Source organism: Vigna unguiculata, chromosome 3, assembly GCF_004118075.2.
Source record: "Vigna unguiculata cultivar IT97K-499-35 chromosome 3, ASM411807v1, whole genome shotgun sequence".
In the NCBI taxonomy this organism is placed as follows: Eukaryota; Viridiplantae; Streptophyta; class Magnoliopsida; order Fabales; family Fabaceae; genus Vigna; species Vigna unguiculata.
Genome location: NC_040281.1, coordinates 61903894 through 61920799, shown reverse-complemented (window position 1 = coordinate 61920799; position 16906 = coordinate 61903894). Strand labels below are relative to the sequence as shown.

General features: G+C 29.8%; 2 protein-coding genes across 2 annotated transcripts; both read left to right on the top strand.

Moving 5' to 3' along the window:
* Window positions 1-3637: 3637 nt before the first annotated feature.
* On the top strand, window positions 3638-7210 carry LOC114177172 (GPN-loop GTPase QQT2). The gene is made up of 6 exons (XM_028062427.1): window positions 3638-3840; window positions 4122-4251; window positions 4359-4585; window positions 4957-5247; window positions 6352-6557; window positions 6661-7210. Exons 1-6 carry the CDS (start codon window positions 3769-3771, stop codon window positions 6944-6946), a joined length of 1212 nt encoding a protein of 403 aa, XP_027918228.1. The 5' UTR covers window positions 3638-3768; the 3' UTR covers window positions 6947-7210.
* A 2182-nt stretch (window positions 7211-9392) lies between these two features.
* Window positions 9393-14575, top strand: LOC114177171 (galactokinase). The gene is made up of 13 exons (XM_028062426.1): window positions 9393-9708; window positions 9871-10049; window positions 10178-10224; window positions 10627-10721; window positions 10894-10976; window positions 11610-11678; window positions 12204-12389; window positions 12864-12998; window positions 13171-13305; window positions 13516-13586; window positions 13791-13868; window positions 14018-14159; window positions 14255-14575. The coding sequence occupies exons 1-13, from the start codon at window positions 9546-9548 to the stop codon at window positions 14363-14365; spliced, it is 1494 nt and encodes a 497-aa protein (XP_027918227.1). The 5' UTR covers window positions 9393-9545; the 3' UTR covers window positions 14366-14575.
* Window positions 14576-16906: the final 2331 nt, after the last annotated feature.

The window sequence follows — 16906 nt, the reverse complement described above, 5'->3', positions numbered from 1 at the left end:
ACAAATTATCTTACTACTTGTTAAAAAATCAACCTCCATTTTATTTCGTAACCTGTTACTTATTATTTTTTCAATTGTAATTATAAAAGTTGGAAGAGTCATGATATGACGTTTTCCCAAACTACGTTCTAAAAAATTTTCAAATTCATTATATGTAATTCTAAGAACTTTACGAGGGTTATTTTTCATTTTCTTCACTTATTGGATTTTCATGAAGTTTCTCAAGTTTAGTTGACATAGATACATTTTTTTCATATCCACCACAGGTCTTTCTCTTAAAACAATAATCAATTTTTTTACTCTTTATCATAAAATTTCTAATATGAATTTGTCACTTATCGCCTATTTAGAAAAGAAAAAATTATAAATACCCCAAACTAAATTTTAAAATCAAAACTCAATATTTTAATAAAATTAACAACTTATAAATAATTAACTTTTCTTATCTTAAAATAGATTCTTAATATTATTGTTCCCCCTTGCACAACTATAACAAAAAATAACAAAAGAGGAAGAAAACAAAGTTTTCAAATTCTAAAAAACCTTTTTTCTAAACTAAATTAACATAAATAATAAAATAATATAAAAAATATATTTTTAAAATACATATAAATTATAAAAAAAAAGTTGGGGGAGTCATGGCTCCCCTCGGTCCATTAAAAGGACCGCCTCTGATAGAGAAGAAAATTAACACAAATATTTATACGGATTTAGATCAAAATATAATACGTTCAGATGTTTCTCTTAAACAAATAGATTGAATAGACTGACTCAAACACTAACATAAACACAATATAATCATATTAAGAAAGGAAAGGTTTAGAGAACGCCCATCTTGATGACACAAGAGAGGAAGAAACAATTCATCTGAATCACACAGAGGATAATTAGTTTTCCTAACAACAGTAACAACACCCAAGAACTCACTTAAGAAAAGTTATCACTTTACCCACACTAAATTTTTCAAAGTTATTTTTTAATAGCACTCAGAGAGTTATTTTGCGGTCACAACACTTGATCTTTTGATGATTGAAAAAGTTATTTCAAAGTTTTTAGATAGGGATTTAAAAATTACGTTAAATTTTTATCCCATATATTTCTCCACCTTCCCCACTTTGGATATTTGTCTATACATCGAGAAGTATTGGATAAGAAATCGTTTGGAAGGTCTAAAATGAATAGAATTTCATAATGCAAGTTTTTTGTGAAACAAGGCATAATATGCATACGAAAATGTGTAGTTTCTATTGTTTTAATCATGGTCACTTTATTCTTTAGAAATATATCATTAGAGTGATGCAGTGGAAGTGTGATGGACCCATAATCCACAGATCCTAAGATTGAAACTTGGCTCAACGATAAATCGTTTTTCACCAATATTATTTTTTACAGAGGAAACTTTCTCCTGCCTTTATTTTGTTTCACTAGTGTTTTTTTTTTTTTTAATTCAACCCTTAGATTATATTTATATTTTTCTCTTAAATACTTATCAATTTACTTGTGATTTGTGAAAAAAAACAGTTTTCCTCAATGTAACTTTTACGTTTCTATAATTTATTTACGGATGCTTCTGTCCGTATATATAATTTATAATTAATATTTATAATTCAGCATTACAAAAATAATTATTTTTAGTAAAGATTATAGTTAACGTTTATACTCACTAATGATTTTATTCAGATTTTGCAATTTTCCTGGAATAGCTAACATGACTAACAAATTATTTGTTATTTTTAAGCAACCCAAAATAAACATAACTTATTTGGAATTTTTGAATCCCGCTACTAAGATTTTTGAATCTTATTATATTAAATTGTCTAAACATTTCATAACAATATTTTATTAAATTGGGTATTGTTGTACCGCAGTTTATTTCATTAATTTTGTAATCTTTATTGCTTCTAATTATTTCAAAAAGTTTAAACATTCACAAAACAGGTACTTTTAAAGAAAAAATACTGAAACATTATTAGATAACCCTATGATAAAAATGGTATCAAACACTTCGATGCCATCGAAACAGTTACATTTACAAATTAAATATGTTTCAATCAAGATCGAAGACTTAACTCCAATGCAAGACAAGAAAGAAATAAATTGTTTACATTACAACAAAATTGTTTATACAAATTAATTCAATTTGATTTTAAATTAATCCAGATTTACAGGATAAAGATCTGATGCACAGTGAATAATCGATTCTGATTTGCATTTATGAAAATAGTTCATGTCTTTGCCAACCACAAATTATCAAGATAACTTAAATAAACAATATAGTCGAATTTTCAATAAACTAGTAATCAATTGGTACGGTGTAAACTCAAAAAGTTAAGAAAAGAACTTTAGGAACCTTTTGGAAATCAACCACCGTATAAGAGATAGTAAAAGTAAGAAAACGACATGATTTTTTTTAAAGAAAATTAATATATATATATAATTATTTAAATTTGGAAAAATAGATACTAGAATATAAAGATGTAAATACTTTTTTATAGATTAATTATTTGAATTGAATAAAGTAGTTACTAAAATGATATAATTGAAAAATAGTTTTTTTATTAAAAATAATTATTTGAATTTTAAAAATAATAATTAAGAAGTTAAAATTGAAAAAAAATATACTATAGTGGTATATTCTCTTTATATATAAAGTTACTTATACATATTTATAGATATTGTGTAAATAAATTTTTATTATGAGTAATTATTTAAATTTGAAAAGGTAGTTATTAAAATGATAAAATGTAAATACATTTTAAAGAATAATTATTTAAATTAAAAAAATTAGTTATTAAATTGAAAGAACTGAAAATATATATTTTTTATTTATTTAAAATAATTATTTAAATTTTAAAAATAGTAATTAAGAGAGTAAAATTAAAAATAGTTATATATTACAGATAATTTTATTGTTTTACTCTTCTGATTTTACATTTTCTTTTCAAATTCAAAATTATTTTTATAAAACACCAAATAATGTATTCACTATATATAGTTATATATTATAGATAATTTTATTATTTTACTTCTGATTTTACATTTTCTTTTTAAATTCAAAATTATCTTTATAAAATTATAAAAAATATTTTATTTTTATTTTTATAAATTTAATAATAATTTTTTTTGTTATTATCATGTGTTCACCATGTATTTTATTTTGATTGATTATAATTTTAAGATATTAATTTTTATAAAAATAATATATATTTTGAAAATTTCTCATTTAAATATATTATTAGTTGTTATATAAACCGAAAAGTTTTTACAGAGTAGACACATAATAATTTATAACATTGGTTAAGGATTTTTGAAAATAGTAGCACTATATTGACACCTTTTTTTAGCATACTTTGGTTTAATCATATTTTAAGCAAATATGGGTCTCTTAATTAGATTGTGGCTGAAGGGCAATTAAGTCATTGTAAAGGTGAGGTTTTATTGTTTTGGAAAATGATAATAATATTTTGACTAATTTCTTTGGACTCATTTTTAATTAAAAAAAATCAAAAGTTATGTGATCCTAAAAATAAAAATGTTTTAGGTGTGTTATGATTTGCCCTAAAATCATTTTTGCCCCCAAAATTATGTAAAAGAAAAAAAAAATTGAATATTTCAATTCAAGTAGTAGTGACGCATCTTATATTATGAGTTGGTTCATAAACCCTCACAAAAGTAAAACCCCAATTCTGCTCTTTCTCTGTCTCTTGTCTTCGCCAGAACCAGTTTCAATCATTCCTGCATCGACATCGAGAAGCGCTTCAATCGGAAATGAACGCCGATAATGGTTCAGGAAGTGCGACTCTTGACAACGTACCCACGCAAATGGATTCCGATAGTCAGGTACCAATACACTTATCTTTTTTCACTCTTTTTCTTATTCCCTTTAATAAACTATAAATCTATGAATGGAAACTGAGCTACACTGCTTATGGTGAGTTTGAAGTTAGATTGTGTTGTTGGTTTCATGCTACTAAGTCTTACTATTATAATAGGATTGTTAGATTGTTATTCTATTATTCTATAATGGATAAACCCTAAGTCGCCTCTATTTTTAATTCGGTGACTTAAATTAGAAATTGTGATCGCGGGGAGAATCATATATCCTGTGGTTGGTTTTGTAGGTAAAAGACAAGGAAAAGGAAGAACTCACCGAGACTATGAACAAGCTGCATATCGAAGGATCTTCTTCTGGGAATGGATTTCCTAACTTCCGAAGAAAACCTGTCATCATTATTGTTGTAGGAATGGCAGGTGATTCTGCATTTATATTTAACATGCTTGGTTGGAATTGGTTTTCATTTGTAATGCTATGCTTTATTAATGAAGTCTGGGAATATAAACCTCGTTTGTGTTTTTAGGGAGTGGGAAAACGACACTCATGCACAGGTTGGTTGCCCATACACATATAAAAAACATCCGGGGTTATGTGATGAATCTTGACCCTGCCGTCATGACCCTCCCATATGGTTCTAACATCGATATAAGAGACACTGTTAAATACAAAGAAGTCATGAAGCAGTTTAATCTTGGCCCTAATGGTGGAATTTTGACTTCCATGAACTTGTTTGCCACCAAGTTTGATGAGGTAAAGTTGGTTTGTTAATTTTTAAAACTGCTGAGTTGTGACATATCTTACTTGTTACTCCCTTTTAAACCAAGTGTTACTTACAGTGCTTTCAACCGGCAATCTTATTTCTATCACTAAAAAAAGTAGTTACACAAATAAGGTTGCTGCCTGCTTGTAATTACAATATGATCCCGTCTTTGTTTAAATTATTGAGTCAGAGAGCTTTCCTTTAGCATGTTTGATCTTATGTTTTGGTTTTACTTTTCCTAATTAAGCTTTTGGTGCAAAAAAGGAGATTATATTGTGTACCTGATCATTGACTTACATAAGTCTTTATTTGTTTTAATTATCACTACAATTTTTAATTTTTTGGATCACCTCATTTTCAGGTAATCTCTGTGATTGAGAGACGGGCAGATCAACTTGACTATGTTCTTGTAGACACCCCTGGTCAGATTGAAATATTTACCTGGTCTGCTTCTGGTGCTATCATTACAGAAGCTTTTGCATCCACATTTCCCACTGTAGTGGCCTATGTAGTTGATACACCTCGTTCAGAAGATCCTACAACTTTCATGAGCAACATGTTGTATGCTTGTAGTATCCTCTATAAGACAAGGTTACCTCTCATCCTGACATTCAACAAAGTTGATGTAGCTGCACACCAGTTTGCATTGGAGGTATTGTTTGTTTCTGATGATTTTTCTTGTGCCTAGTTGAGTTGCAAATGATGTGTTGGTTAGATTAGTCACTTCAAATTTTTTTTTTTTATTTACCAAACTATTTTGATCTACCCACTCATTAATATCAGGTTGTGGTTAACTAGTACAATCTGTTTGCAAAGTAGATTAATATATTACTTTTAGTTATAGGCCTGTTTGTTTAAGTTTTTCTCACCAAATAATAACTTCTTCTCAAAGATATAATAATAATTATTTTGGTTTTTTATGTACTTCTTACAACCTTTAGAAAATAAACCGAAGCTGAAAAGAATTAGAAATCTGATTCTAGTAAGTTCTAATATAAATCATTTACTTATTATTATTTTGGTATTATCAACAACATAATGAACCTCTGTTCATTTTAGTCCCTAAATAAGGGTCATCAAAATCACTTTTTTTCAAAAACGCTGTATGTTGACTTTTAAGAACTGGGTCATGTGTTTAAACTTTAAACTACAAGAGTGAGAAATAATGACACATGGACTTTTTCTATGATTTGGCTTGGCTTCACAGTAGAAGATTTTTCAAAACCAGAAATGATAACATTTAAGTTGATGGAATCATTCACCTATGAAGTGGGAGTTGGATATATTTGTTATATTTGGAATATTTAATTATATCACCCTTCTATTGATTGTCTATGAATTTAACCAGCATTGCATGTATCAACACCAATCACTATGCTTAGTAGATTTACATTGCTTTTAATTGATGAAATTGAAGTTAAGGCCAGCAAGTAATTTAAATTTTGAGAAATTGCAGTGAAATGGAAAATAATATTGATGGACATAATTATTAATTTGGCCTCTCGTGTTGGGGAATGTATTGTATAGAGAGATTGAACATATTGCCATTATTATGGGGTTATGGGCTGCTTCCTTTGCCTATTTAAGCTGAATTGTCTAGTTGGCCTCAAAGCTACTCTGTTTGAAATTTTATAGCCTACTTTCTATTCCTCGTTGCTTCTTTTATATCTAGTCTTTTCCTGGCCTAACAAACTTACATGATAGATTGTACCAAATTTATTTTGATTAATTTTTTGTTGTTGTGAAATTCATTTAGTGGATGGAGGATTTTGAGGCATTCCAAGCAGCAGCAAGTTCAGATCAGTCATACACATCAACTTTAACTCAAAGCCTTTCTCTTGTGCTAGATGAATTCTACAATAATTTGAAATCAGTTGGAGTTTCTGCTGTTTCTGGTGCAGGAATGGAAGACTTCTTTAAGGCTGTCGAAGCCAGTGCAGATGAATACATGGACACCTACAAGTACTGTCTTATTTTCACTATTACATTACTATTGATTTAGCATATATAGCAGGGTGCTCGAAATAGCTAACCAAATAACTTCATTGTATCTTACACTGTTCAGGACTGATCTTGATAAAAGACGTGAAGAGAAGCAACGTTTAGAAGAAGACCGTAGGAGGGGTGACATGGATAAACTGAGGAGAGACATGGAGAAATCCGGGGGAGAAACTGTAGTTTTGAACACTGGTTTGAAGGACAAAGAGAAAAGTAAAAGTATGATGGATGAGGAAGATGAGGTTGAGGAGGACGAGGAGATAGATGATGATGATGATTCTGGGATATATACTGAAGATGATGATGTTATAGATGAGGATGAAGATGAGGAGGTTGCTAAGTTTGGCTTATGATGGGATTAATCTCCGTTTGGACCATATAAGAGTTTGTATAGCACGTTTTTCACTTTCATTTGGTGTACATGTATACAACCTTAAAAGTTTGACTACCAATTACTCAACTAGTTTACTTCATATAGCTCCATTTGCTCTAGGTTTATTTCGTTAATGTTTTGGAAATGCTTTCAGAGATAGTTTTTTTCTTTTATGCAACTTGTTTGTGTATTTTATAAATGACTTGAACATTTGCTTCGCCCGAAATCTGTAGTGATTTTGCCTCGTCTGATAAGGGAAGGGGTTCTGATAGGCATTTACACATTCAACAAACCTGAGTAATATTTTCTTTCTCACAATTTAACTGGTAGTTTTTGTTTGGAACATTATTCTATACAATGAAAAATTGGGCCAGATGATTGTATATGGTCTTTGTGTTATTCTGTATTCCTGTTCTTTCTGTGACTTTTCCATAATATTTTTTAATTTCACCAATTAACTGAATCTTTCCAGTGTGTTGAAATGCATCTGGCAGCTATTCTCTTTGAATGCAAATGATACTGCTGAATGTGCAGTCTCTAAATTATAGAATACTCTTGTGATTAGAGTGACTAACTCTGATTAACCTTTTAGATAGAACACACCTTAAAATCATTTTATTTTGAATTTTTCATACAAAACTAAGAATAATAATAATTTTTATTAAAATAATCTTATTCTTTTAGTAAATATACTGTTTTTATCAACTGTAAATGCAATTATTAATGTAATTCATTTAAAGCTAAATTTAAAAGTAATAATCAACATCGTATTTTAAAAAATTATAGTTATTTTAGAATTGAGGTTGAATCGTGAAATCCTTAAATTCACACCTTTACATTTTTTTAAGTGAGAGGATAACATTTTTTTAGAAGAAAGAAATGAGTAGGATGAAAATAAATTGGTAGAGCGAAGATGAACTAGAGAAAAAAAGTGAAAATGCTAGAACATACCTAAAAAAGTGAAGAGGATATTAATTTCATTCGAAAAATTATTTTCCCTGTCAAGTAACTTTTACAGGAAGACTATTATACACAACTTAAAGAAAATTAGAAACTATATATGGAGTAATTTTAAAATAGTAAAACTTATTCAAATTATTTTTTCTTTTGTGCAAGATTAAATGTGTGTACTATGAAAGACATATTCGGCAAATAAAAAAGTTATTACGAACAATAAAACTCTACGAATATTCACTATTCAACTTGGTTATTATAAATTCAATTAAAAGATTTAAACTAATTGATACGTTTTATGGTAATTAAAACAGTCTTAACTTTGTACATCAATTTGGAAATTAGAATGATAAGTTTATATTTTTAAAATTATCGAAATATTTTTTTGTTATTTTCTTTTCTTTTTCTTACCTTTTCTATTATCTCTCTTGTCAAAATGAATCCTAAGAATAAAGGGTCAGAGAAAAGAGGTGGTTTACCAAGAAAAAAGAAGTAGAAAACAGTGCATACTAATCATGTCATGCACCTTTGCATTGTAATAATGGTGGAGGAATCTAAAAACATTGAGGAACACTCTACATAAAATATTCTAACAATAATTGATGTAATCTTGAAACTGTTCGTAGCCCCACATGAATTGAGAAAAGATAGGAAGATATTAATTCGTTAATGATTTCTTAGGAAAGTTAATTAGCCCAACGAATTTGTTGTTTTCATTCACGATAAGACCAAACAACGATGTCAACACGTGGCCACAATTTTATAACACAGTGAATAAAAGCTTCAATACAGAGCCAAAATTCAAAGACAGAAGAATCAAACTCGTGATATGTCATAACTGCAACTTAACGTTGGAGTTTTCTAAAAAACAAATTCCATGGCCAATTAAGGTAAAAAATCAGAAAACCTTAAATTCCATTATATTTGAGTAGTGAATTTTTCTTTAAAACAATATTATATTGGAAATTTTATTTTCCTTAAATTCCATTATTAATTTACAAAAGGAGACAAGTGCCACGCAATTAGTTATTCTGGGTTTTTCTCAAATAGTCACTTCCAAATAACGTTTCCCAGCGCAAGTACAATCACGTCATTTACAGTCTCAATAAAGTTGACGCAACCGATAATAATAATAATTATTGTTATTATTTTAACGTATGATTTTTTAAATATTTATAAATTATTTAAATTTTAAAAGTAGAAATTGAAATAATAAAATTATTAAAATAATAAATAAATACATAGTTTTTTTTATATTAAGTAAGAAATTCTTTGAACTTAAGAAAGTTTTTGTTAAAATAAAAAATTGAAAATTAAATTTTTTATTATAATAATTATTTAATTTTAAAAAAATAGTAAATAAGAGTATAAAATTAGAAAAATAAAAAAAGACAAAAAAAGGTGGATCTTCATCGTATAATTATTATTTGATTGTTAATTATTGAGAGAGTGAATGATGATAATTACGAAATTGAAGGACTCCTAAAAAAGTCTGTTTCTGTTACAATTGTGGAACAGAGCTTGATAGAGATAGAGATAGAGATACAGAGAAGATATATATAAAGAGAGAGAAGAGTTTATTTGTTCGTTTGTTTGCAATTGCTTAGTTGAAGAACGAAAGAGGAATGGCGAAGCACGAGGAGCTTCCGATCCCGATTTACAATAACCTAGAGTTGGTTTATGGGGGTGGTTCAGCGCTCGAAGAAGCTCAGCTTCGTTTCGATACTTTGAAGTCCAAATTCTCCGAAGTTTTCAGTAATCAACCTCAAGTTTTCGCTCGTTCACCTGGTTCCTCTCTCTCTCTCTCTCTCTCTGAATTTCTAGATTTTTATTTACTTTTATTTCTATATTGAGTTTTCTAATGTCGGTGCTGTGGTTGAATTGTTAGTTTGTATGATATAGGGATTAGAGTTTTGCGGTGTTTTATGATAATTTTGGTTTGCGGTGCAGGGAGAGTGAACTTGATTGGGGAGCACATTGATTATGAGGGTTATTCGGTGTTGCCTATGGCTATTCGGCAAGATACGATCGTGGCGATTCGGAAAAACAACGCGGAAAAGGTTCTCAGGATTGCTAACGTGAACGGTGACAAATATTCTGTTTGTACTTATCCTGCTGATCCTCTCCAGGTGGATTAACGAATCTTTTTTTGTTCTAAATTCTCTTTGGCAATGCGTGTTTAGTATTCTTCACAATAAGGTTGTCCTGTTTTGTTGATAATTTGATTTGGTGTTCCTTGTTTGTGATTTTAATGCAGGAAATCGACTTGAAGAATCACAAATGGGGCCATTATTTTATTTGTGGGTAAGTTTATTCCATATATATATATATATATATATATATTTTTTTTTTTTTTCTCTCGCCATTCTTTAGGTTTTTGAAGGAATTATAGTTGCAAGCTTTGTTGGATGTATGTGCTTTGTGTATGTTCTCTTTCGTGAACCCTGCTTAACAGTTAACACTACCAAGATGATGCAGTTTATTCGTCATTCAAGTAATTAGTCTTGCACTAATGTGCATACTGGTTACTATTCAAATCTATTTAAATTATGAAAACTAGTGGTTGCAAGTTTGTTTCAATGATATATTTTACCTTTGGTACTGTGCAATTTGAAACTAGTGGTTGGTTTTCATTTTTTGGGTGTACAAGAAAGAGTGCTGCACTGTTGTTTAATTCAGTATTAATTGGTAATGCAATGTCTGTAGGTACAAAGGTTTCTATGATTATGCAAAACAGAAAGGAGTGGATATTGGTGAACCTGTTGGACTTGACGTTCTTGTTGATGGAATAGTGCCAACAGGTGTGTTCATTAATTTTGAATTAGAATGGTGCTACTGCTATAGACATTCAAATTTACCTCAAAGTGAATGTTGCTTGGCATCTCTGGTTCTCTATTGGAGATGAAATTGTTTTCTGTTGACAGTGTTAAATTAAAAGGATAAAGGGCGACACTTATTTATTTATATTCACAGGTTCTGGGCTATCAAGCTCTGCAGCGTTTGTCTGCTCATCCACAATTGCTATTATGGCTGCTTTTGATGTGAACTTCCCAAAGGTATCACTTTTGGGTTGGAATGCTCATGTGTATGTGGAATAGTTTGTGCTTTAAGGAGAAAATTCTGTTCTTCTCTTAATGAACATTGAATGGATAAATTGTTTCCATATATAATAGCTTGCAAGATTTTAAAATTGTTGTATTAATTATTAGTTATTCAGAATTATGACAAGGTATTTCTGGAATTTTGTGTCATTTAAGTACCAAAGGAAAAAAATAGTTGAATTTTTGGAACTGATAATTTTGCTGTATATCAAAATCGGGTATCAGTTCAGTACCACTGACATTATAGTATTACTGGAATTTCACATATTCACCCTTGGATGATCAGATCTAATTCCTATTTCAAATTATTTGCTGCCATTGAAATTGACGTTTTGTAAATCTCTACGCTTCCATGATTTAGTTGTTTTTCGTGAATTTTGTTATTTTTACCCAATCGTGTTTAGATTTATATATTATTTGTAGACATCTAAGATAATTCTACATTATACCTTTTTAGATGGATGATTTACAACTGCTTTTTGTTGAATGCCTACCTTTATTTTAAAAACATTTTATTCTGTTGTTCTGTTGTTTATTTGATGTTTTTATATTCTGTTTCTGACATATGTAATCATATATTGTTGACAGAAAGAAATTGCACAAGTTACATGTGCTTGTGAACGACATATTGGGACACAATCTGGTGGAATGGACCAGGTTCTTCACTTTTGTCATTACAGATGTTTTCTGTTGTAATTTTATGTGAACATGTCCCAATTAACTATCTGTGTATCTTCTTTTCCTCCATATCTCCTATGTGGCGACACTCGTTCTATGTTACAGCTTCTTGCTGATTGACACACTCATTGACCAATGTTTGTAATTAACACCTAAAATATATTGTCTCAAGTGAATAATTGAACATGAGCATATGGTGTTGCTGCATGAATTTTGAAACTCAAGTGTATAAAATACTGGATTTTTAAAATAGCTTGCTTTAGGGTGGGAAGTAATGCAGATATTTAATTAAATTCCACATTTAGGGATGATCCGGCACCATGCTTGTGGCCACAATTTGAAAACCATAGTCATTTCACTGTAGAAGTATGTTGCATAATTGACCGAAGATGCATTAATCTGCTTCCAACTGCATATGGGTTATTATTATCCAATTTGTGTTTCTCTTCCAACATTCTGACGTTTTACCTTGGCTATTTTTTTTTATTTGGTTTTACTTGACAGGCAATCTCTGTCATGGCCAAGACTGGGTTTGCAGAGCTCATTGATTTCAACCCAATTCGTGCAACAGATGTGCAACTTCCTGCTGGTGGGACTTTTGTGATAGCTCATTCTCTGGCAGAGTCTGAGAAGGCTGTTACTGCTGCGACAAATTATAACAATAGGGTTGTTGAATGTCGTTTGGCTTCTGTGAGTATAATCCAATTTTGTACCCTCTCCCTAATTACTACTTCTGGAGAAAAATATCTTTACCGCACTATTTTATATAACCTGTCAGGGTACATTTACTGGATGCAAATGCATAACTAATTTGGTAGTCCTTTATGACTTCTTGTAAACTACCAAAACGTCTTGTTTGTCACCGGTACATTAATAGTCTTTTTGATTGGTCAATTAGATTTCACTTGTTTAGTTTCTTTCATATACTGAAGTCTGAACATTATTTTACCTACTTTTATTATTGAATCGAACAAGGAACGACCTGTTCATTTCAGATGTTTGTGGCAATTTCATGCTGGACTTAATCATTAATTCATTAATGTGTATGTGCATCCATCAAAGCCTAGTTGCTTCATATCACTTATTCATTGCAGGTGCATGTGCACTAAAAACCATGTTGCTTATAATTTATTCACTAAATATTGCTGTTATAAAAAATTTCAGATTGTTCTAGCTATAAAGCTAGGAATGGATCCAAAAGAGGCAATATCAAAAGTGAGCACACTGTCTGATGTTGAAGGTTTATGTGTCAAATTTGCTGGTACTCGTAACTCATCTGATCCTGTACTTGCTGTAAAGGTAATTGAACCTGTTAGGATGTCATCCTTGGAATTTGCCTTGGGTGACACTATATTTTATCTGAGACACAATTTATATCACTTAATGGATTTCTTTGAATTTTAATATTTTTTCTGCATTCATAAAAATCTCAAGCCTGTTAATTGTTATAAAAACTTTTCATTCGGTACAGGAATATTTGAAAGAAGAACCATATACCGCCAAAGAAATTGAAGAAGTTACTGGGGAAAAGCTGACCTCCTTTTTGGGCAACAATGCAGCTTATTTAGAAGTCTTAAAAGTTGCAAAGCATTACAAGTTGCATCAGGTTTTTTTAAGCTTCATTATGTATTTTACGTGCAATTGTTTAGAAGCTTTTATGTATAACATATTCCAAATAAAAAATTTCAAATAATTTCTCGTGCTTTCTTTCGTATTTCACCAGCCAATGAGATTTTCCATCGAATAGAAATTATTAACAGCCAATGCATTTATCCCTTTTATACGCCGTTGTTTATTTGACACATTTTGTTTCTAGAGAGCTGCTCACGTGTATTCAGAAGCCAAGAGGGTACATGCTTTCAAGGATGTCGTATCCTCAAATCTAAGGTGAGTATTTTGGACTCTACATTCAGTCGGTCTTGAATGTGAGTTGGATGAGGACCACTCTTAATTTCTTTTAACGGGTTTCTATTTATTTTGATACAAAAATGCCTTGAGAACTAATCCCATCAGTTTGCAACTTTGCATATATTGTTATTCTTTTGTAAGTGAGATATGGATTATTTTTATGTAACTACCCAATTTTTTCAGCGACGAGGAGAAGCTAAAGAAGCTTGGTGACCTTATGAACGACAGTCATCATAGCTGCAGCGTTTTATATGAGTGCAGGTACTGAAATAGAGTATTGTGTCTTAGTAGAATAATGTATGCATTGTCAATTGTTTGGTTTCTCAGAAGGATTATTTCACAAGGCATGAATATTTCATGCGAGATTTTCCAACCTTAAAATTGATATTTTCTTTTATCCATGGAATCAGCTGTCCAGAGTTGGAAGAACTTGTAAATGTTTGTCGTAAGAATGGTGCTCTCGGGGCTAGGCTTACTGGAGCTGGATGGGGTGGTTGTGCAGTTGCTTTGGTGAAGGAGAACATAGTTCCACAATTTATCCTTAATTTAAAGGTTTGTTTATAATTATATATATTTAATAACCGTAATTAATCATTGAAGACCATGGATTAACAGGTAGTGAATGGTGAATTTTATATCCATTGCAGGAATGCTTCTACCAGTCTAGGATAGACAAGGGCGTTATTAAGAAGAACGACCTTGGCCTTTATGTATTTGCTTCCAAGCCATCAAGTGGTGCTGCTATATTCAAGTTTTAGTATATTTTTTACCCACTTCCCTTATAATGGCTGAGCCGAAGATATAAACACGGACTAGAAGCAATTTCAAATGGATAGAGTAAGATAAAATGGTACCTTATTTTCGTCTTTAATTTATTTTAATTGACAGATAAAACAATAATGATATTGCCGAATGGCTTTGCAGTTATCTTCTGCAATTGATAAATAAATATGTGATCGTTTAAATTCCTTAGTGCTCTTCAGATAAATTGACGTTATCCATTCATACATACCTTGTACACCTTCAAACCACATCAAAAGTTGTTGGAATCTTTAATCTTGTAGAAATAAAGTATAAACTTACAGTGGACTAAGAAAAAAAGACACCATTGAAATAAAAACCTAAAACGATGGGAGTGCAAGTAGTACGTTTGGGATGGAGAAAGCAAAAGCCTAACCAAGTTTTCACCAAAACTCGCCTTAGCTTGAAGCGTAGGAAACTCACTCACAACCACCCATCCAATTTGTTTGATTTCTAAACTCACTCACAGCTACGATTAAACTCTTCTACTTTTGTTGATTGTTTTCAATTTGTGGTAAGATTTATGGAGGGAATGTGTTTGCGTTTTACCAAGGCCACCTCTCACAATTTTTTAACTGTCGTTGAAGCGAATTTTGGTTTTGAATCTAATAAATATAGACATTAGGATGTTAATTTTATAACATACTGAAATGTGGTTAAGATCGGAGTCTTAGTAATAAAAAAGATGGATTAAATATGTTGTTGGTCAGTAAATTTTGGATTGTATTTGAGTTATTTATATTATTTGACATATTTTTATTTTAATATTAAATCAAATATTGGATTGTATTTGAGTTATTTATATTATTTGACATATTTTTATTTTAATATTAAATCAAATATTATTATGAAACGTATTTGAAATGTTAAATAAATTTAATAAAATTTGATTAAAAAGATTAAGTCCATATATTTTGAAAGATAAAAGATTAGATCAATTTAAAATTTCAAAATAGATTAATTTTAAAATTTATTAAAAGACAAAAAACATATTTAACTAAAACAGTAATATTTTAATATTTTTTTGAAATATATTATTTTACACTTTTTTACAATACTAGTTTTTATTTTTAAAATTTGTATATCTTGTCCATAGTCACATTTGTAGACATGATAGGGTAGGCTTTGAGTAAATTTTCATACTTCATGAATTTTTAAGATTAATTATTATGTAAAATAATGTTGATCACTGTTTACCTTCATTTTTACTGACATGATTTCTTGTTATATATTTATGTAAAAGCATTTATCAATTTATTATTGAATATAGTAATTTAAATAATTAATTTAACATCCTAATTAGGTCACTGTACCAATAAATGTTAGGAAAACAATTTTACATTGTGAGAGATATTTCTTTTTTATGTGTCCCATCATCAATAAATTTTAGGAAAACTCCATTTCTTTCCTTTAATCTTATAATTTTCCAGATTAAGTTGGATATTGTCAACCTTTTAAAAAAAAGAAAAACTCAACTTTTTTTCTATATAAAGGATTTGAGGTCCTACAGGTTGATACAGACCACAATAATAATTTTGTATATCGATGAAATATGAGGAGATTTATGAGAATATGAGAATGTATTATTCTATTTCTTCTCTCTGCTTTTAGCAGCTTCAGAGCACCGCGAAATCCACATGCGAACGTGATTCCTTCCGAGAATCACAATCTTGGCAGCAGAAAACGCGTTGAATCAATATTGAAACGACTCACACCTCTTCTCATTCCTTCTTATTTTTTTCAATTCAATACTTTCTAAAATAATATTTATTCTCAAATGCTTAACAACAATTTCAGATTTCAAATGCTAAATAATAATAATAATAATTTTAGATATTATTATTATTGATGGTAGCATGAGTAACAGATAAGCCTGACAAATCTTGAAATATCAGAAGCCACGTGCTTTTGTACCTTACTTATTGGACGTGGGTTCAAACCCCACGTGCTTCTGCAAAACTCCTTATCACAACTTATTCAATCCTTCCTTATGTTTTCACTCTCTCACTATAATAATATCCAACCAAATCTTTTCTTTATGTTTCTATGTCATTCCATTCTTCAATTCTTATTTTTATCCCTGTGATGTAATTTAATCTAAGATCTTAGTTATGTATATATTTTTTATTTATTCATGGGGCTTGTAATAATCAATGTTCAAAGGTCCACTCACTTATGAAAGAGATTCTAAATCTCACTATTATTCATTCTTTAAGACTCCATTTTGAAAAAAATAATAATAATTTACTGCTACAAATCCATCAATTATTGTTCATGAAAACATGTTGATTAAAGAATTTTCGAATTTCATGACCACGGTGCCTCAGTAAAAGACTCAAAATAAGCCAGTAAATTATAAAATTAAATATCTTTAGTTCATTTTTTTAATCCATAAATGTATCGCTACTTTTACTTTGTCTGTTTACAGTTTCTCACTAGTAACTTTATAATTTCAATTTATTTTGTTCTATCTTAAAACTAAATATTATTTATCAAGT